Here is a 22,372-nt window from a genome sequence, read left to right as displayed (position 1 = left end):
ACTCAAATGAAACCAATCTACAAGCAGGATGTGGCTCAGAAACATTTTGATAAAAAACTATTGTTTAGTTTTTTATCAAACTTAACTGGCCCAGATAGCCAGTAGAACCAAAACTAGGTGCTATAAAATGTCCTGAGAAAACAGTTAATTGAATCTAAAACTTGAGCTCGGGAATCAGGAAGGAAATGATGATCTCTGCTGTTGAACGATGAGGTTATGTGTGCACATCTTGCACCATGGTTGGACTTGTGTGGTAAAACTGTAGCAGCTAAAACGCCTAACTAAAGGAAAACTATGAGCAAAATCCAGTCAGAATTGACAAAGTCACTGTAATACCAATTATTAGTAATATTTCTACAGATGAATGGAAAATTAAATCTGCAGCCCAGTGAGCTGCTTGCTATTAGAAAATCCTGTAATTGCAATATTACTGTTAAACACATTTTTTCACGTCTTGCTCTCTTTTAACATTATGATATTTCGAGCTCTTTCTGTGACCTCTTGGGCTTCATTATTTGTACCATCAGTTGTGACCATCTACTGCAGTTGGACTCATCCAACAGGTTGAATATTTTTAAGATGCAAATTCTGAATTCATGAAGCGTAATAGCCAGCAAATACAACATTTAAAATGGTTCTTAACACACGCAGATACTTAATCAACCTGTGTTACATTGTACAGCCCAATTGCCCAACAGTAATAACATGCACAGACAGTTATGAGAATGTATTATGGTAATTATGATCACTATACCTTTTGATATGGATAACGTGGTTGAGCGCTTCCATTCAGGGCGCTTTCCAACTTATTTCCTTATTCTTCTTTGCATAATTTGTTTAGCATGTAGTCATAGTTGAAACCAGTTGATGTTTATTGACAAATTTCAATAGACATTGTAATCATGTTGTGTGCAGTAGGCAGATTGTATTCTTCACACAAATCTGACTTTTTGTTTGTTTGTTTTCTGAGGTCTGGAGTCACCTGGGTATTTCTGATCATTGTTTAACTATGGAAAAGTTTACACAAACTAAATATGTCTAAACAGAAATAGGCTTTGAAACGCTCTGACTGCTTGCTGGTGGATTGAATCTTGAATATGACTCACAAGAGCCTTATATTTAATCCACACATGGATTTTACATTTGCTATATCATGAATCTAAGCATTTTCTTTAGGTCATGTCTGAAGAGTCCAGCCATGTAAACGTGTAGCTGCTCTTAACTTGTGGAAGGAAATAAAAGAAGAAGAAGAAGAAGAAGAAGAAGAAGGAATCCCAGAAAGTAGGAAAAGAAGTGAAGAGGGACAGGCAGAAGTCGAGGGCCTAATGTAAACATAATGATTGTGAAAGCTGGGTGAGGTATTTCTAAAGCAAATACAGAACAGGAGCGAACACTGAGGAAAGAACAGGGCATCAGAATCAGAACAGACGGGTCCGAAAACATTTCTACATGATCTCACTGTTTAGTGAGGTGTAAGAGAAGTGGTGCAACAGCAATAAAAAGTGGAGTGTCTGAATTAGAGAGGGTCAACAGTCACGGGAAAGTCAAATACACTGGTCTTTCATATGACCATCGTCGAAGACAAAGGGTGTTTTCAAATCATGCAAATTACCGTTTTAGCTCTTCTGTGGCGTCGGTATCTGGCGAGGCTTTCATGTTCAACTGAACGCAGTGTGGGATGGTCAAGGAAGGCAATCTGTTCAACATGTGGAGTTTTCTGTCTGTTTTTTGAGTTTACACCAACAGACTTTAGTTATTTTACAAGAAAAACAGTGGGAGGTAGTGGTGGCATTAACAGCGAAGCGTAGATATATTGAATAGACACTTAAAAAGGTCTACGTAGCTCTGAACTGAATCATGCCGAAAATTCCTGTGAGCAGCTTTGATTTCTGGGTCCAGATGTTGTTTATGCTCTTCCGTGTCACTGTTCCATAGTTTATACAATCATTTCAAAGAACTGAGCTATAGTTTATGTTATTAAAAACACTTCAGAGTTTTGCAACAACAGAACATTTTTTCCATCTTCTGCTACTTGTCTTTTGGATGTAATTTTGTTTTCAGAGTTAAACATGGAGTCTTGTTCCTCGCTTACAATAAAACGTTGGGGAGAAGAAAAGCTCGTCCCACAAGAAACGAGGAATTTGTAGTCTGTGGATTAAATGTGGGCTGTAGAAATGTTTCAAAATTATTTTTAATGTCACCTGAAAAATTATATACCAATTTACGTCACTTAGCATTTCTGTGATTTAACAAATGAATTGATTTTAATCGATGGAAAGCGTGATTTCGTCAATCCTTTATTCGTAACGGTATAAATTGTACAATATCTTGCAGTGTGCATTCAGCCGTCCCTGTTTAGTCCGCTTCAGTCGAACTCTAGTTTGTCTGCATGGAAAGTCCAGTTTGTTTGATGAACACACAATCAGACTCTGATGTAAACCAAAAACATGCGAAACCCCGAAGTTTCACTCATGTCTTGTTTGGAGGTTTTTGTGTCGTTTCCCTCAGTAGCCATTGGTGTAGCGCCACCACAGGTGAGGAGGTGAACTGGTTTTTCAAAGAGTTTGGATTGTTAGACACAGTGCAGTGTGACAAATATAACACAATTTGCAATTTTCCAATCTTACTCAGTCTACCAGACAATCAGGTGTGAAAACATCCTCAGATACTTGTTACAACAAACAATAGGTGCATTTGTTTAAAAATCGATCAGGACATATTTTTTGCAGGCAAATTGTTATTATTATTATTAGTATTATTATTATTAGTATTAAAAAAAACTGTATTTAGATGCTACCAGAACAAATGCCAAATGATGATCCTAGAAATAAAAATGTATCACTACTATGTTGAGACGTGTCTGCAGCTCATTAAGGCAGTAAGAGAGAGAGAGAGTGATACTTTCAGCAGATAACAGGAAGGATAAACACAGCTTCTCTGTCATGGACCATGTTGAACTTTGAATTTATTTTCAGCCTTTTGTGAATTTCTGAATGCAGGTAAATGTCTACACAATCCAAGGAAAACAGTCTGAAACTTGGGTTAAACGTTTCTACTTCTGTCCTCATCAATTGCTAATATTTAATGTTAAAGAGAGTTTAAAAGGTGAACTCTAGCATCATTTTCTCTGCTTTAAAATGCCAGTAAAACTTTCTACACCCATTTCATGTCCAACAATCATTTGGTGAAATGTGGGTTACACCCTGGACGGGTCGCCAGACCATCACAGGGCAACTTCCTCTTTTTTCCTTTTGGCTTGTTATTTTGTTTGTATTTCCTTTTAACTCATGTAAAACACTTTGAATTGCCTTGTTGCTGAAAACGTGCTATATAAATAAATCACCTTACTTCACCTTGCAGAAAAGCACAAGCATACACACACAGCAGAATTTAGCTAACAAATTATAGGGTAATAATTGAAAGGGATTTGGGAAATTGTATCAATTGGACTGTCAGCCCAAGGTAACCTGACAGCAACTGGAGGGCTTCTTCAGACTGAAACAGGCAGAATATGTGTCGATCCAGCAAGAGTCACCTTGGGGGTGCCAGAACATTATCGTCATCACACCATTCCTCCTCGCGCTTCGTGTTTACCTGCGGGGAGCACGCTGTGTTTTCATGTAATAATAAATCTGCCTCCACATGAGTTGGCTGACTTAACTTACTGTATATTGTGATTGCTGGCATGCAGCCTTGGCATAAACAGGATAATCCCTTGTGCAATGAAAAAAATGATGCACTCCTCACCAAACCTGAAAGGAAGCATTACCATTTTTAAGGAACAATCTTTGTCAGTCAGGATTATAAAAAAACGAATTAATATGGATTTGTCAGTGATTTTTAAAATGCCGTGCACCAGACACTAATATGTAAATGTGTTGTGTAATTGGTGTTTTCATGTTGGCTCTACTGCCGTAATGCTTCCTGTGTCATATTTTTATTTATTCAGCTGAATCGGTTGTAGAAGATGTACTGTACACCTACAGTTATCGTTGCTGTGGCCCTCGCCCAACAGCTTTTTGCTCGTGTTTCTGCTGTACCCTCCTTAAGTTTTTATCCAGCCAGAGTGCCGGCATTTTATCTAATTATCTATCAGAACACAACCAGTCAATCTGTCCGTCCGTCTGTCCATGTTGGCAGTCTCTCCCACCGAAAAAAAAAAAAAAGAATCATCTCGCCAGACTCGTCTCCCCGTCCCTCGCCCGTTTCAGCTTGCTGATGATTGGTTTACTTTCAGAGCTTCAGAGCTGCTGCTTGTGTGCCGGTTTGTGTGAAAGCGTTTCAGTTGGTTAAGTCTCGGGGACGGAGCGATGAGGGGCTCCTTGTTGGTGGAGGGGTGCCAAATGGAACAGATGGGCGGAGACAGTGCGCTGCCAGAAGAGACTAATTATCAGGATTTTGGTTCCAAAACAAACATATTGCAATCAAATCACATGCTGCAATCATCTCCGCATTGTTCTGTGTTTGTGTGCGCCGTATTTGTGACAATGACTTGGCTCAATTAACTTGTGGCGGACAAGATTGGATCAGTTCCAGCGTCGTTATTCGGAAATAGTTGGAGCCCGATTTCCTCTAGCACTCGGCTTTTGTTCTCAATCATGCCATCATAGCTGTTGTAGCGAAGTGCTAATTGCTGTGGATAGATTGAAACAACATTGTCACAGTTTGAGTTTGTAAAGTTGTGCCTGTTTCCCTGTTTCCTTTTGCCCTTTAAGCTATTTGGGACTTTAAACTATCCTTCACACTTCTTTGATTTATCTGCTTGTCCTCTGGGACAGTCAAACACAAAATGCCTCAAAAACAAAATAGTTTTTTCTTTCAATTTTAAACTTTATGCTCTTGCAAGAGGCATATTTCAGACTCTTTGAGCTTGAACGTTTCAAGTGACGAACTATTGGAAGAATGCACAGCTTACTTTGAGGAATAAGCTGACCTGTACTTTTTGTTTTCAAAAAGATATGATGACCACAATCTACCCAGAAGACATCAGGTTAGCTTATCTTGTTCAAATAATGATACCATATCAGTTAAACGCGCATTTCATTGGTGTGGAAGTTTTCCTGTTAAGATGATTCCTGTGCCAATGTTTTCTTTGTCTTGTGCAAAACAATAGGTGATTCTGTTTTGCCCAAGACAAATCCTTCTAAAACTAGCATTAGATTTTCTCTGATACTGTTTATTTGGATTCTGACCCGCTCCTCTGATAACAAGAAATCAAATGTGCTTAAAGTGTTAATAATTACAGATTAAGCTTTCTTCCTGTTCACATCCTTCTTAGTTGTAGAGTTGCTAAATCTGAGCTGCAGTCTGTCGGGTTAGAAATGGAGAGGGGGACACTCAGACTTCAGAACGTTAAATGTTGGTATGACTTCATTGGGGGTGAAAATGTTGGTAAAACAGCTAAAACAAAATTACTGGATGATCATAGGAATTCACCTTCTGCAAAGAGTGGCCATTTTTTTATATGGCATGGGTGTGAGAGCTGCAAGATTGTTCAATAAAGCCAGTAATAAAAAGAACAAAGATTGTTATATGACATGCTACAGTTCTCATACTTAAAAAAAAAAAAAAGATTCTTCCACTGTCCATTGCTCTCTCACTTTGTCTGCCTTGGCCGTCGCTCCTGCTATGACCTGAGCGAGAGAACATGACTTAATACACTTTGGGATTTAGGATGAAATGCACATTTTGTGCATGCATGGCCATAAATTTTGAATTTTGACAGCATATATATCTATGAATATACCCATATATTCATTGATATAGCCATGATCTTGAGAAGATGTAGTGTGTCTTGGTGAGTTATTTTGAAAATATGGATGTTGTGCTCATTTGTTTTCCTGTTGTGTGATCTCTGAAGATTGAATCCTCCATCCGGCGAAAACAGGCTACACTTTTTGTGTCTTTTGTGTGTTTTTTGTGTGTCAAAAACTTCCAACAAGCTGCCAACATTTCCAAATTTGATATATTTCCCTTATAAGTTTAAAGGTTCATCAAATAAAGTAAAGCAACTTAAAGGAACAACTTTAAAAGTTCCAGATATTTTCAACATAGATAGCAAATAGATTTAGTCAGTTTTCTTTATCTTTACACTAAACTATTTCCAAAGAAGACCATGCAGAGACTTCTCACCTCTGCAGCCAGCAGGTATTGTCTGCTTGGTCCACACACAAAACAGAAGTAACCTTGTAAATCTGTCAAAATTACTTATTTATTTAAAAAAAAAAAACATTTGAAATATTGTTTAAATACCATGTATAAGAGTCTCACGTGTTTTCTTTTTAATTTGTAGATCATTTCTGATCTCAGGCTTTTTGTTATACTGATTTTAGTTTATTCCAATTACTTTGCACAGCGCTGTGACAGTAGCATTTTGATAATATTTTAAAATAAACACAACAGATTTGACACTTCAAGCCAAATCTTTAGCATCTTATTTTAGCGATTAGCATGTTTGGCGAGGCTAGCACCTGAACAGCTGCTTCAGGTGTATTCAGTAGTGAATGTGAATCCTGACCTTAACTGTGAGGGGGGAAAAGCACATCTGGAGCACCGCAGCTCAACAGGTTTGATAAACACACATTCTTCGGGAGCTGGAGCGCACGTTGCGAGATGAGGGGCTTTACAAGTTGATTAACTCAAAGTAGTTGGGAGGTATTTTTTCTCTGCGTGCCACTGAGATTCCCAAATTCAGCATTTTCCAAGACGGAGGCTAAAAGTTCAAAAAGATACGCTCTCGCGTTATCCAGTTATATACGCTCATCCTTCCTGTTATCTAATGAAAGGTCGTGGTCTCTCACAGCCTGAATGAACCACATATACTGAAAAAGTTCATTTTTCACTTCACTTCACTTCACCCCCCTTTTTTAAGTAACAGCATCCACACCGAAGAGCATTTCCTGGTAGCGCCCAGGATACTTATCTCTGATAAGACTAGGATTGTATTGTTGTGTTTCTGATAAGTTGAGAAACAGCCAATAAAGGCTCCAGCCATTTTCTTGGGACAGATGCAATATATATATATATATATATAGGCTTTAGGTCACTTGGGGCAACACAGAACCACTGAGACTGGATCAGTGCCACCAGCCTGACATCCAGTCCAAGAATTGTCCAAAAACAATACCAGATTGCCTCTGTCCCACCCCTAGCTAATAAAACAGCCAAAATTAAGCAAACACAAGCAACAATCTTTCATCTTTTGCTAACAGATTACAGTCTTCCTCCTCTTAATGGGAGAAAACTGTATGACGTAAATTGGTAAAATACTGGCTTGAGTAGCAATATGAGTGTGTTTTCCATTTGAACATATTTGTGATCTGAGTCGATGATTAATTGTGGCATAAGAGAAGATCTTTAAGCTGTCACAGAAACTAAACAAACCTTTATCGGCCATAATAAACATTATGCTTTAATTTACACGGCCGGGGGTTGGGAGGAAATCACACAGACTTGTCATACTGCGAGAGGCAAAAACTAAATTAGACTGGCCTTCACTGTAAACACACTGTTGAAATGCGAACCACTTCGTTAGCTCAAAAACAATTAAACTCATGATTAAAGCTCCGTTTTAAGAAATGTCGTTTTCCCCCCCCCTCCCCTCTGCACATACAGAAAAGTGTTTGCCCACGCACATCCAATCTAGATTTACAGCCAGGGTGGATACATTTAGCCAATAAAACCATGTTTATATTGTTGTCAGGGTGACACAGATAAGACAGATAAACAGTTGCTGAACTGAACTACCACTGCTGGGTGAATCTGCCTTTTCCACACTCACAAAGCCACTCATGACTCTTTTTTTTTTTTCTCCATCTATTTCTCAATGTGCAGTCTTCTGTGTTGATTTGTTTCCCCCCTCGGTCGACTCAGTGTCAGAGGAAATCCACCGATCCCGGACCCACACATGACCTAAACCTTTAAAGTGCTGAAAGTAACGGGGCATTTTGGACACATGTCACAGTTTTCACTCTGGTGCAGAAGGAAGTTGCAAATATTCTCGCCCGCATAAGACATTTGATCATGATAGACATGTTGCAAAGTCACTTAACAAGCTTCATTGATTTCAAGCTTCTAATTGTCTGTTTTTGTGCTTTTAAAGAAGACGTTTTCAGCTGCGAGGCCGCATAGAAACATTTTCTGATGGAATAATATGTCCGTTAATTTGTTTTTTCTTTTTTTTCTTCTTCTTCTTCTTCTTTCTAAAAGCTTTTATGAGTACCCTGATTTAGCTCAAGAGGTAACCAGACCGCAGTCTTGTTTCTGGGAAATGGAGTAAAATCACACTCTTTCCATTTTTATCCTATCGTCTCACTCTGTTTCACTCTGCTCACATAAAGTCGCCCTTTACCTCTTTCTCCATCTCTCTCTCACTGCACATTCCATTTCTCAGCGGCTCCTCCTTTTTCTGCTCTCTCTCTCCTCTTTTCCTTGATACGCAGTATTCCTCTCTTTTTCCCCCCTTTGTCCTTGTCTGTCATCCTAATAGTCTCTCTCTCTCCCCCTTCTTTCTCCCCCTTCCTCCGACCCTGACCCACTTAGCGGGCTGCTTGTTATTCAAACCTTTGCTTTACCCACACAAATACAGACGTACACACACAGAAATGGAGAGTGAGCTGCAGAGATATGAGAGGGAGAGAAAGAGATGGGCATGGGGAGGGAGAGCGGAGAGGTAATTCGGGTTTACTACAAAACACGGGCAATCTTTTTTTAGTCCTCTTGCTCAAAGATTTGATACAAAGTAAGTACTGATAAAAAAGTTGCTCTTTCGTGAATCATATGCAATGAACAACACCCAAAGCCACGTGTTTTCATTGAAAAACCACCGCATGCTCAAAATCGAGCTAAAATGCTGCTTCAGTTCTGACCTGCTGCCTCATTTTAAATTTAAAACAAAGTAAAACATTGTCCGGCTGGAAAATGTCCGTGTTCTCATGGAGGCCTAAAGGTTACGATTTTGCATCACTGTTGATAATATGTTTGCATAGGATTTTAAAACAACATCATGTTTCCATGTGAAAAGGCTTTGTTCCACAAATGACACCGAAAGAAATTCCCAAGTATTCACTGGACCACAGCTAAGCTACTGCACAATCGCACCATTTTGTGCAAAACGTTGGAGAAAGCCGATGTGGAATTTTTTCTTTTCTTTCTTTCTTTTTGCCTCCTCTGCCGTTTTGGTTTCTGTGCGTCTCTGCTAGCTGAACTGAACTTCGTGTTTGTGTCCAGGGTTGATTGTCACAACTTTAGTTGTTTTAAACTTTTTAATCGTTGCTGTGACTGTGGATGTGAGTACGTTTAGGTGACAAATGGGATTAATGAGTTTGTCAGAGGCTGGGAAAGCAAGTGGGGGGAAAGAAGAGACCCGACTTTCAGCTTCGAGGGAAAGCAGTGAGGGAAGGAGGTTTAGGGATATTAGCATCTTCTCTAAATAAATGGAAATTGATATCTTAGCCAGAATTACAGTAATCTGAATAGGGTGAAGCTCCCACTAAATATTAGTTTAGGTTTTAGCATCTGTTGAAGTTAAAATTTAGATAATTCCACACATACTAGTGAGTTTCTCTACGACCATTTATGTTCTAATAGTTCAAACACCAAATATTAATATGCATGTTAATGCTTTAGCACAGCCACAGAAGCTAACGGCTAGAGGAAGAGCCAGTCAGGCCAATGGTGCTCCTAGACTGACTGCTTTGCCTGTAGCCATGTAGCATTGGGGCTAGTGCATTTGCTACTGAATATTTTAGATATATTCAAAAAATCATGAATTTTTCTCAAATAATTTGGAGCCATGTTCCGCAGGAAAATCCACAAATGGAGGCGGGGATTCGTTGCAGTTGTGTTTTATTGTGTTTAAAGTCAAAGACTTGCGTCTAGTTAACACAACTAGTGTTACTTTTGAAATCTTGAGGCGTCACAGATTGTCAGTAGGTGTCGTGTTAATGTAAAACAGACTTGATTCACTTCTCCAAATAGTCTGTCAGGAAATGTCTTTTATGGACGAGAGAGGCAGACAGAAGACAGTACAGAACTCGTCTAATCCCATCACACATAAACTTAAAACAATAAAAGATATAGAGTCCAAAATGAAAGCAATGTCTACACTTTATTAAAACAGCATTTTTCCATTTTTTTTTTTTTTTTTTAAAGCAGGACTGGTGCCAAGCACTTCCAACTACGCGCTTTGAGAAAAACATTTACTCAACTGATATGACAGAAGACATACAGCGGTGAGGCTTCGACGTTAAAAAAAGCTTTTAATATTTAAACCGGTGCTGGTTTTAGATTCGTCGTTCGAACAAAAGTGTGGAGCAGGCAGATGTAAAGTTAAAGGAAGTGACAGCTACTGAGATCCATCTCTGTCCTCGTGTCCCTCTGAGTTAATGAGGAACGTAATAGGTTCCACTCACTGAGCGCTCACTGAAAAGAAATCATCACTGTTTCTCTCTTCTGGCCTTTTTTTTTTTTTTTTTGCCTCTGTCCCCATTCTTTCTGCTCTCCTCTCCTCTGACCGTTCTTACTGTGAGTTGAGACCTATATTTGTCCCTGGGATTACACAAACACATTTCCATTTTGTTTACTCTGTGCAAATGAATCTAACTGCGCCCTGATACAATCTGATTAAGGGACTCTGAAACTGCTTCTGTTTTTCTTCACCAATACATTTAGGGAAATTACATAATTGAATGTGATTAAGTGTATAGTTCAAGTTCATGAGTTTCCCTCTGTCTGTGTTGTTTGAAAGGAAGAAGTAAATGCTGCTTGTTCGTTTTTTTTTTTTTTTTTTTCTGCTCAGAACCATATCTGACCTTTTAACGTTTATTGCAAGAGCTTCACGCATGTTTGCTGATTCTGGTCCAGTGTGTCCCCAAAAAGCGAACATATATTCTGACTTCCAGTCAGGTTCCTTGTTCTTGTTTTCCAGGTTGACCTTTGGCCCCGATCAGAAGCAGGTTTAACTGGTTCTGAAGAAGCTTTGGGCTTGTGCTCTTGCTGGTCTTACTGGACTGAAGGTTCTTTCTGAGCACATTCTGTTACCAGCTCTGTAACATTCTTACACAGGAAATGAGGCGGGAGGAAAAAAAATTGATCAGACACGAGCCGCTTACTGGTGTCGAGGCATGCCGAGTTTCAAAATTTGTTTCAAAACCACAAAAAAAAAACAAACAATAAAAACAAACATTTCCATCATATTCTCCCGATGAAAGAAATCTGTCTTGTTTCCTTTATGATGATAAATCCACCATCACGTTTTAAAACTTTAACTAGAAGCAGATTTTACAATCTATACTCAATTGTCATCCTTGTGTTAACCAATAAGGAGTTATGTCATAGTCTTTTTTGTTCAAAGTTTTTCATTAAATACTATTTTACTGTAAAATACAGTAGTGCATGATCAGTCCGTGTGAATCTCATATTGGCCTATAAAAGGAAAACGTCAATCCCCAACACAGCATTTATAAAAGTCAAAGATGGTTTACAGCAGAGCTGCATGATATCAAGAAAACATGCGATTAAATGAGGGCAAACCGGGATGATGATACAAATAAAGTATAAGTATGCAGTGTTAATATCTTCCTGCTTTGGATTCACAAAACCTTAACAGTGAGTATTTGAAGCAGATACTGGGGAACAAAAATAATAAAAACTAATTTGGATGCTTCTCAAAACTGTTTCTGACTTTAACAGCAACAAGTCTAACCAAATATACGACTGGGATTGAGAGCTTGAGTTTACTGAGGAGTTCTGCAGTCAGAGTAGTTCGTCATGATTAGTCCTAGTTTACAACACAGTGTAAGATGAAATGTAAAGATACGAGAAGCAGAGTATAATCATGGCTATTTTAAAAAAATAAATATAAGTAGTGATCTACTGAAGGTATTGTTCAAGTTTAGATTTAAAATAACAGAATAATCCTTGAAAGCTCAGCATTTGGTATTTCTGATGGCATGTGGAGAGGGAGAGTATTGTAACATCGGCGACTGTGTGCTGTTTAGTTTTTTGTGTTTCAGAAAGAGACCAACAACACAAATTGAAATCTAATATTGCTGGATATTGTCTGTCATTTTGAAAACATTAAAAATGTTGCCACGCTGCAACCTGGAATGTAAATAAAAGCTCCAAATAACTGGAACATTTTGGACTTAAAAGTGGTGTGAAATTAGGACTTAGAAATATCAAATATTTGGTCTTTCTTGGCATTTCTGAAAGCATGTATGTGGGCCATAGATTTTATTGCAAGGAGACTTTATTTACTCAGGATTTCTTAGTGTTTTGTTCTTCCTCTAGGTTTGTGTGAACTTCTGCTAGAAGTCTTGTGTGACCGGCTCTGTTAGTGAATGGAGGAAAGTTATTCAACACTGAGGTCAGACGCTCTCCTCCCTCCCCTCTCTGTGTAGATGTTCTCGCTGAGAGCAGAATGATTCAGAGGGATGGAAAATGTGCGTCTTCCTCTTATTGTTGTTATTGTATTGATATGTGAAACTGTTCTGCGTAGAGCGCTAAAACTTAACTGTAAATGCTCCAAACCAACATCCTGTCCATCACAGTGTCTGTTTGTTCCTTTTGGCTTTCTGTTTGCTCTGTAATTCTACACCTCGTTTGCATAATACCCAACAGCTGGCGAATGGATAGGGCAGCTACACCTGTCTGTCCACCTTAATGTGTGTGTGTGTGTGTGTGTGTGTGTGTGTGTGTACACAAGTCAGTGCTTTGCTTCTGCCCACCTGTTCAAATGTTCCTCTTGTGTTTGTCAACTGAAACAATGATTATGTACCCAGGATACCGCGAATTATTTGAATTTGGCTCAGCATGCAAATATGGATTTGTTTGGTCTCTCTTTGGGTTGGAAGTTAGGCTTCAAGAGTAAAAATCAATAAATGCAACACTGCTGCTTATAGATTGTGGCATTTGGTGTCTTTTAAAGCAGTGCTGGTAGAAACTGGTTATATTGAAGTTACATTTTTTTGATTAGACTTTGACTTCTCGTTTTGTATTTTAAACAAACACAGTCGGGTTGCTGTTTCAATAAATTCCACGTTTCTGAAATGTAATGTTTTCAGAGGTAAAAAAAAAAAGAAAAGCTGAAATGAATGTCTAGTTTAAAACACTCCTCTACTATGTTCATTAACTCCTCTTAATGAGCTGACATTAAATGTGTGTAACACATGACATTAATACCTTTGGACAAGTTAAAACAAATGAAAAGGAAGGAGGAAGTGTGGTTCTGGTAATAGAGGAAGTTTGGTAAAGGTCATGCTCTACACTAAGAAAAATGTCCCTTGTAAGTTATAACAAATATGTTTTCATGTTTGACTCGTTGGAAAATAAAAACATTATCTTATTTTAAATTACCAGCTAGTTGACTTAACTCCTTTAAACAAGACGCCGTCGGTCAGACAAACTAGGACTGGTGTGAAACTTAAAAGTCTTTTTGTTTGATAAGAGATTTTTGGTTCAACTAGATGTACAATTTATTGAGCACTTTATGTACTGCTTCGCTCTCCTTTGTGGGGTTTTTGTTCATCAGTTAAATTTGTTGGAAAAACGAAATCTATTTTATAAAACTAACCTTTTTAAACACACACAGACGGACTACAAGAGGGCCTTCGGCGTCAGAAGGAGAAGAAAGACAGAAAATGGTTCTGACTGCTTGCCAGTTAATCTGTTACCTCCGTCTCACTGGAGGCTGGCTGCTCTCTGTTTGCTGTGTTTGATTTTTCAGTTTGTTGACATTGTTTCTCTTGCTTTTGTTCTCTCCAGCTGGACGGGGACACCATGTTCCTGGGTATGCCAGAGGCAGGCCTCGACTTCACCTCCACCAATCAGGTTAGTTGGCGTCTGTGACGCCGCGCACGGCTGTGTCAAAGCGTGACCCCCGGAAGGTGTGCGTCTGGTTTAAGCTGCGTCAGTATCTTTCCTGAGTTACTGGTGGGAAATTTTTTAAACAACCCCCAGCAGGACTGGATTTAGGAGGGGCCGCCTGGTTGGAACGTGTTTTGGCCACACAGGTTGATTGTACACGCGCAGATTACAACGGATTGGTGGTTAGATACACATGAAAACTTTTCTGCATCAAACTAGTTTTTCCTAAACAATTTTTATGGTTTTCTTTTTTATCTGTAGAAAATAAATTACCCAAAATGTTGCAGTAACTGTTTCATAACCCAAAGCTGGATTTTCTGAGCTTCCAGTCAAACTTTAACAACAGCAATTTCCCTTGAAGTCAAAACTCGACTAGGATTGTCGGCAGTCGTAAAAGTTGCAAATATGATGTGTTTATAGCCACTTCTGACAGCAGTGCAAACAGTACCGGGCATCCTCTCTATGACTGTTTTTCCTTTTAGTTTTTGATTTTAGAAAAAGGTAATAATTACATTATTGGCTCGCATTGCCTCCAGTAATTAGCACCACATCGATTAGCAAGTCCCACTGGTTTCCCTAACCTGGAACCAGAAAGCACTGAAGTGAGATGCGACATTGTGCCTAGCGCTGATGAAACGAAACGTTTCACATTATGATTTTCTAATAGCTGTTTATTGGTCGACTATGTTAAAATACAACAAAATAAAACAGTACAAAGTACTGTTTCCATAAAAAAATGAATTAGACCATCAGATCTACAGTATGTGTGCTTCTATGATGAAATATTTTTGATAATTTGTAGTGAGGTGATCTGAAGTTTGAAACTGAAATTAATTCTGTATCCTATCATCTTATGAGCAAATGCATGGCTTAAGAAATAGTAGCTTTATTCTTTAAGCTGTATTAATCCCCAAAGTTACTGCAGGTTTGCACAAAATGAATGATTAATGATTTTGTAATATTTCATTAAAAGCATATATCTGGTTTACTTCTCTTTCCCGTCTTCCAAATCGCATCAGAGAATTATGACAGAACCAACAATTTGTAAACTTGTTTTTCCGCTTCGGTTTGTGCAGAATGGAAAACATAATTCGTCAGTAAGTCATGGAAATTTTCAAGTTTCAGAATCCAGCCTCAGTTGGAGAGACAAAGAATCCCCTGCAGCTATTCTCACTGAATCGATTATTCTTCGGACTCTTTTCAGACTCAACTAGGGCAACGCCGGACTATTTGCATAAGATAAAAAAAGAACAAAAACCAAACATCAACAAAAGCAAAACACTAATGAGGTAAACACGTAATTAATTTCTTAAAATAATATGTTTTAAAATCCTTCTCGCAAAAAGAAATGAAAAGAGAAGGAAAGAATCAATGCAAATTCTCTTTGAAAGTGGAAAAAAACCACAGATATTAATGTAAGATAAAGTTCCATGAGCTGTAATATGAAAATAACGCCTCACCACATGTTTTTCTTCTCACTTTTTAGTTTAGTAGAAGAACTCAGAGAACAAGATTGCTTCTACAATGAGAGCTAATCCTGTAGACATGCCAGGCAATGACTAGTAATAACTTATAAGCCACAAAAAGGACGTTAAAATCAACATAAACCAGGAATCTGATGTGAGCTCAGTTTCTGTCCTTTGTCATCATTTAATGCTGTTAAATTTTAAAGTATTTGTAGAGGAGCTGCATTCAGTCCCGATAACTGACACTATCCGCTTTACAGAAGAGTGTGCAGGTTACACCTGTTTGAAATTAAACAAAAAAACATCATTAGCGCATCATTTGTGTAAATATTCTTAATCAGATTAATCCACATCTTGATTAGTCTGCGGTGTAGTTTTGTTTCTCGAAGAACGATGAGGCGTCCTGTCTCCTCAGAGTTCCCCTTCTAGCTATTTTCGGTCTTATTTCCAGTTACAATAAACAAATTTCCTCCCCATTCTGCGGTATGAATCAATATCACTTACTCCACCCGGGCAGAGGCACCTGAAGCAAAGCGGTGCGCTTCGATTTCTAACCTCTCTTGTTTCCTTCACCGAGAGCGAGCCGCTGCGCTGCCGTGTGACTGCCGAGCAACACCACGGGCGTATCGACTGAGAAATGGCTAAAATTTAGACTTTTAAAAAGACCCTTCGTATCTCTGTTGAGTTCCCCGCTGGATAGTGTCTTTAAAAAGGACTCAGACGCAGATCCTCTGTGGACACGTCAGAAAAATAGATAAAGAACTCGCACATGAGGAGTGATGTCCTCGTTTAAGTTTGGATGTTACTGAGTCACTGAAGCGGCTCATCGGTGTTTTCTGAGCCGTAGACTCTGCTGATTGACCAACCACGCAGTTTTGGAATAGCTCAGTTTTGTGCCGCAAAGAACCAGCAGGATCAGGGCGAATTTGAACGGGTGGGGGTGCACAGTCTAGATTTAAAACGCATCACGCTTTGAGTTGAACGCAGCACATGGCAAGACTGGTATTTTTAAAAGCGGCGTGTAAAAAGAAAAAAAAAAGTCTTTTTCCACATGAAAGAAGCGGTATCTGTATCTTGTGTCGAGAAACCACAATCTGACGTCGCTACAATGCGCCACAAAAGTTAAAATTATCACCTTGGCTGAGGCTTGTAGAAGTATTTAATTTTATTAGATTATTGAGGGTAAACACTTAAACACCGAAAGCAATTCAAACACACTAAATGCCCGTTTTGAATTTATGAATGTGTGTGCACATCTCTCTACCTGAAGAGTGAGATTCTCTGTCAAAAGCTTGTTTTTCTTTTCTCTCGTATCTTAGAAAACGAATTGCTTTTGAGAGTAAATTGGTGCGAAAAAGTCACTTTCAGAAACTCTGTAAAACAAAATCGCATGACAAACTGATCTGAAAATTAATTGAATAATAAACTGAGCCAGTAACAGTAGCAGGTGCTGCTATAAGCCCCAATAATCAGATATATTGTGAAATTTATGATAATGAACTGCTCAAGGAAGATGGATGGAAATTTCCATTAGAAAAACGCAGCCTTCATGGCATAAAGCTACAGCAGCATCCACATTTTGCTGCACTCTGTGTAATAAAAAAAAAAGAAAAACCTTGAATAAATGAATCTACTATTGCAGCACGTAAAGTTACTTTTGTTAATCAGTGGTTGGTTCATACATTGGCTCTTCTAACAGCTCTGAATTAAATGTGGCAAAATAATTTTTAATTTATTCTCTGAACATCAAATCTTCATATTTCCATTCGGTAGAAATAAGATTCATTGAGGTAAAATTTTTTTTGCCACTTTTCAAAATGGGAAAGACAAGAGCACATACCATTCACGTTTCCAGATGTGTTTTGGTCTTCAGTTCAATTCAAGAATATTTTACTAAACATTGTTGTCACTCATGTCAGCCTCTGACTGAACTTTGACTGAAGACGCTGTTGCTACCTGACATCTTCTGGATGACACCATCAGCTGGTGGTCAGCACTGCTAATCCACCTCATTTGCTTTTGCCGCTTCTCTTTAAGTCTCTGTCCAGCCTTATAGTTAGAAAGCCAGGCAGAGAGACTTTGTTCTCGTTTCTGTATGAACTGGAGGTGGGTGATATGGACTTAGAATTTTATTGCAATATTTTGTGGTGCTATTGTGATAAAAAAAATAAGATGATTAAAAAACTACTTATTACGACTTTTTTAGGTAACTAAATGGCACAGCATTCATTGCACCACAAACAGAAATATTGTTAAAACATTCCCATTTTAAATGGACTTGAAATAGTAAAAATATAAGTTCAGATGATGACACTGTTAGTTTTGTGTTGTGTTTTTTTTTTTTTACATTATTGATTGAAATGAATAAATCCTACGATAAATCAAAATTCTTGTCATAAATGATAAACGGTGCAACGAATGCCCAACCTAACACGGACTTCCTCCTCCTCCTCCTTTTCGACTCCTGTGTGATTTGGGGTCGCAGTTCAGATATTATTTGCGTCGTTGAGACGTTACCATGGTTTTGCATCATAACAACCGTCTGAAAGGAAAAAGGGAAGAGTAAAAATGTCTCCAGCTGCACAATGTCCCAAAACTAGACTCTAAATGATCTCTTTATTACACTTAAAAATTTTTTAGAGGTAGTAAATTGGCTACAGGATGGCAGCTACTCACTCGTAACAACAATAATACTGCAAATATTTAAAACAATTGTAATAACGCCAACCGCATCTGGATGAGGACTCATGTTTATCTTGCATTAATCACACGCAGTCGGGAAATCCCTCAGTTTGAAACCTGCTGCAGATTTCCTCATTATGAGACGATGCTACTGCGACCCAACATGGAAATTGTTAGACTTATTTATTTATTTTTTTACACGTCTTTTCCAGGAGTGGCAATAAGTGCGCAGGCCGTTGTAGATGTATGCTGCCGTTGTCGCAGTTGTTGTGGGATGACAGACACAGAAAAGCTCAGCTGCTGTTAGATTACTTGGCAACAGCCCTGAGCTGCACCGTGCAGCCAGCCGTTTGCAGGCGGCTGCGAATGTAACCTGCGCTCACATTGCAGCTTCCAGCGGCCAAACATCAGAGCTCATACGACGTTTGTTTGTTAGCGCAGAATTACCTCACCGCCGAGGAAAAGCCCATATTAATAAGCCCCGCCACTACATTATTCATAGAGAAGCATATAGAGAATATTGTGCGGCACAGAAACCGAATGATTTGATGTTTTATTCATGGTGTTGTTCAGTAAGAAGATGGGGAGCAGTGAGGGGAATGAGAATTTATGGCTTTATTACTGAAGTACCGTTTCTTCCATAAAGTCAGAGGTTGTTAGGAAGAATGAGCTCGATTTGAGTCTGGCCTGAGCCGAGTGTTTGTCATTTTATTACCCGTTAATGCAGCAAGGAGAGATGTAACTGTGTCAGAGCTGAAATACAGAGGCTGCAGACAGAAAGAGGACAGCCACTGTTAAGAAAGAAAAGCAGAGAGAGGAACAATGAGTTATTTTAGTCAAATTTCATCCCTTTATTACAATGTGAGAGTTACAATTTAGTTCAGTCTTACCATATCATGCGGGTTTTTAGATTATTATCATTTTTTGAAGTACAGAAGATGCAGAGAATTCTGTAAAAACATAGCAAGATCTAAATATTGTCTTCCTGCGACATTTGCTAAAGACCATTGAATCTTCATTTATACTTGCAGTATACTAAAATATAGTATACTTTTTAAACATTTAGCTTTTATTCTTCTCTGTTAACAATTTAAGAAGTTTTTTTTTTCTGTGAGCTTGACCCCGCTGAAGTAACATGTTACTTTATAGGTAAAGTGAAGTGAGGAACAGGATCTGTAAATGACTTGCTGCACGTGTGCAGGGGAGTTCCTGTGGTTCGCAATCATGAACCTTTTCAAAGGAAAAAAGATGTTCAGTCACCTTGACCTTTATATTTTAGTCATTGTACACATCATTAAGGCTCAATTTCACATTTTCCACCATTTTCTCCATTTCGATGTGGATATTCTAACGGTTTATGTGTCAGTATTAAAATCAGGTTTTCTAAAAGTGGATGCCTCTAAAACAGAAAAACTGAAACTTAACTCTGAATGAGCTGAATGCCTTCTTGCTTAAATCTGCTTTGCAAATAAAACTTGACTCGGTTATAAGCAAAGAATAAAAACCCTAAATCAGAGTATATGGGGGAACCCAAGGCATCGTAACTTATAGATTTCCAGTTCTGCTGTTTTTTCTTTCTTTTTTTTCTTTTTTTTAAAAAAGCATCTGTTTGCAATTTTGTAAAAATCAAAGGCAAGGTCTGTTGTAATGAACTTTACTGACTGAATGTCATTTAGAAAACATTAATCAGCCAAGGACTTTTCAATATAGAGCCTTTTTCACATTTTATTACGTTACAGCCACAAACATCAATGTCTTTTAGTGGCTTTTCATCTAAGAAATCAACACAAAGTGATGCATAAATGAGAAATGAAAAGAAAATGATACATTTCCTGATTCTTAATTGGATACAAGTCTGGAATTTGACTAGGCCACTTCCGCTCAAGTCTCATGTCTTTTGCAACCTCTAATATATTTCTTCTCAGATTCCCTGTCTGTGCTACAGATACACAATCCCCGCAGTATCATGCTGCCACCACATGTACCGACGTCCAGAGAGTCCGTCACAGAGCAGCGGGATTTACACGAGATTAAATGAGATTAAATTACACAAAGGTGGACTCTGTTTGATGATAAAGTGACTTCTGAAGGCAGCTGGACACAATGTAGCAAAAATAATAAGTTACATTACATTTCTGTGAAGTCTGTAGTTGTAAAGTGACCAAATCTCAATAAGTTTAGGGGCATGGCTGCTGTAGAACAGCAGAATGCGTCTCATTTTAAAACTAAACTGTAGACAGATCAGATATGTTCACTCATTTGATCGCATCAAATAGGAAATCATCAGCAGCATCAAAGGAAGTGATGTGCAGTGCAATGATTGTGAGATCACAACACACTCTCATTCATGGCAGCCTGAGTGATTGGTTTGTTGTGGTCTTGTTTCTGTTTTCTCTTTCTGCAGCTGTATGTAATATCATTCAGGGATTAGCTGCTTGTTTACATCCTCTGACAGTCTCAGAGCTGTTAGCGCAGATTTAAAGCCGATATTATCCATCTTTTAATAGGAGACCGTGTGTGTCTTGGTGTGTGTGTGTGTGTGTTTGCGCTTTGCATGCGAAATGTGTCTCCTCTTTACTCCTCTTCATGACCTTTGTGTTTGACCCCTGGCCTCTCCCCTGACCCTGGGCCCTCTTGGGTCTTTGTTGGTCTTTGTGATTCTTCCTACAGTTTCGTGTGCCGCAGCCCCCTCACCCGCTCAGCAAGGCGACGCCTCCGAACCCGACATCGCAGCAGTGGAGGAGGGACCTGCACATGGCCGACAGCCACCGTCTGCCCTGGGTGAATGCCCACACACACACAGACACGGACACACACACACACACGCACACACGCACAAACATAAAAATACAGCTCTGAACCTGCGGATTTAATCAAACTGCAATCATTTTGGGGGAATAAAAAGTTAAAGCAGCAAAAGTTTAGGACTTAATGGAAGACTGATTGCATCACCAACATTACGTCTGCAAAATCTGGCGCGCGATTCTGTTTCTGAAGTTTTGTTCTAGTTGGAGTTTAGTCATGAAAATACTGCGAAAATCCAGATATAATCTTTTTTATTTTATGTTTTATATCACGTCGAAACCTACGCCATCCACAATGCGGCTGCACAGGAAATCAGGTAGACTTTCAAGAAACTTTCCTCTCACCTACTTTTTTTCAGTGTCAGTCACAGCTAACTTTTATCTGGCTCCAACTTGCGTAAAGTTTTAGATTTTATGTAGGCGTCACTTTGAAGACAAAAGCCTTTTACACAGTCTGCATAGTCTAGACTGAGCAGTGAGCTTTGTTGTACCTTGAATTTCATCCTGCGCCATCTCCCTGCTGAATAGATAAGATTTAAATTTCAATCTAAAAATGGAAGGCTAAGAAATGCAGTAAATAAAATATTTTGCAGCCATCAGTTAAATATTATTTCTGCGTAGGTATATTTATCCTCTCGAGTTGGGGCTTTGCTGCATTAATGACTGTAGCTTAGCAGGAAGAGAGCCGTCAGGCTTAAGAGAGAGAGAGAAAAAGTTCCACTTTAACATTGTTTGCCTGCAGGTGACAGAAGTGTTAAAGTGGTAACATTTTGTACTTTGCCTTCAGGAGACAAAAGTGACAGACTGATAACATAAAGCTCTGCAGCTCTCATACTGTGTCTGCTGTTGTTTTCAATGTTATGAAGCTGCGCTTTTTCATAGCTCAAATCTTACACTGAGCGGCACAAACTCAGACACTGGTCCCGGTGTTCAATTAGAGATGCAAACATAGTTGTTGGAACCCCTGCTAAAGTAGGTGCGGTAATATTTCACGCTGAACATGTGAGAAAAAAATAGTTAAAAAATTTGTTACTTAAATAAGCAGTGGTAGAATTGTTTGTACCGTATTTTTCAGACAATAAGCCGCTACTTTTTTCCCCACGTTGCGGCTTTTCTGTGTATTTTTCTTCCACCAGCAGGGGGCTCTTTAGTAGAAAGTGAATCATTGGAAGTCAGAATTGGAAATCGAAGAAGAATGCGCTAATTGTCATTTAGAACAAGTACATGCTAGCAACAGACTAGTGCTTGTTCATGCTAGCCTAGAGAAATGTGTTCAAACGGAGAAATGGAGCCACTGCACCACGTAAGCTTGGCGTGATCAAAACCATGGTGCGGCTTCGGAGACGGAGGGCTGCGTCCTTAATATATCCAGCAGATATATTAGGACGCAGCCCTCTGCTACCCTCTGCTACTTCCTTATGGAAAACCGAGAGCGGTGGAGATACCAGCGGGCTTTATTAGCCCTGTGCGATTTATATGTACGTTTCCAGGTTTTTTTTTTTTTTTTTTTTTTTTTTTTTTTTTTTTTTTTTTTTTAAAATTTTTTTGGGTACT

General features: G+C 38.8%; 1 protein-coding gene across 2 annotated transcripts in view; it reads left to right on the top strand.

Moving 5' to 3' along the window:
• tox (thymocyte selection-associated high mobility group box) overlaps positions 1-22,372 on the top strand; it is a 55,533-nt gene that overhangs the window by 4,802 nt on the left and 28,359 nt on the right. For both annotated transcript variants that reach the window (XM_015038799.1, XM_015038798.1), the window contains exons 2-3: positions 13,765-13,830; positions 20,685-20,795. In XM_015038799.1, coding sequence (XP_014894285.1) covers positions 13,765-13,830; positions 20,685-20,795 — 177 coding nt within the window. The remainder of the gene's footprint in view (positions 1-13,764; positions 13,831-20,684; positions 20,796-22,372) is intronic.

The sequence above is a fragment of the Poecilia latipinna genome, unplaced genomic scaffold (assembly GCF_001443285.1).
Source record: "Poecilia latipinna isolate Pla-1442-1.1 unplaced genomic scaffold, P_latipinna-1.0 Scaffold453, whole genome shotgun sequence".
Lineage (NCBI taxonomy): Eukaryota > Metazoa > Chordata > Actinopteri > Cyprinodontiformes > Poeciliidae > Poecilia > Poecilia latipinna.
The sequence above is the reverse complement of the archived record's forward strand: the minus strand, read 5'-3'. Positions and strand labels throughout refer to the sequence as shown.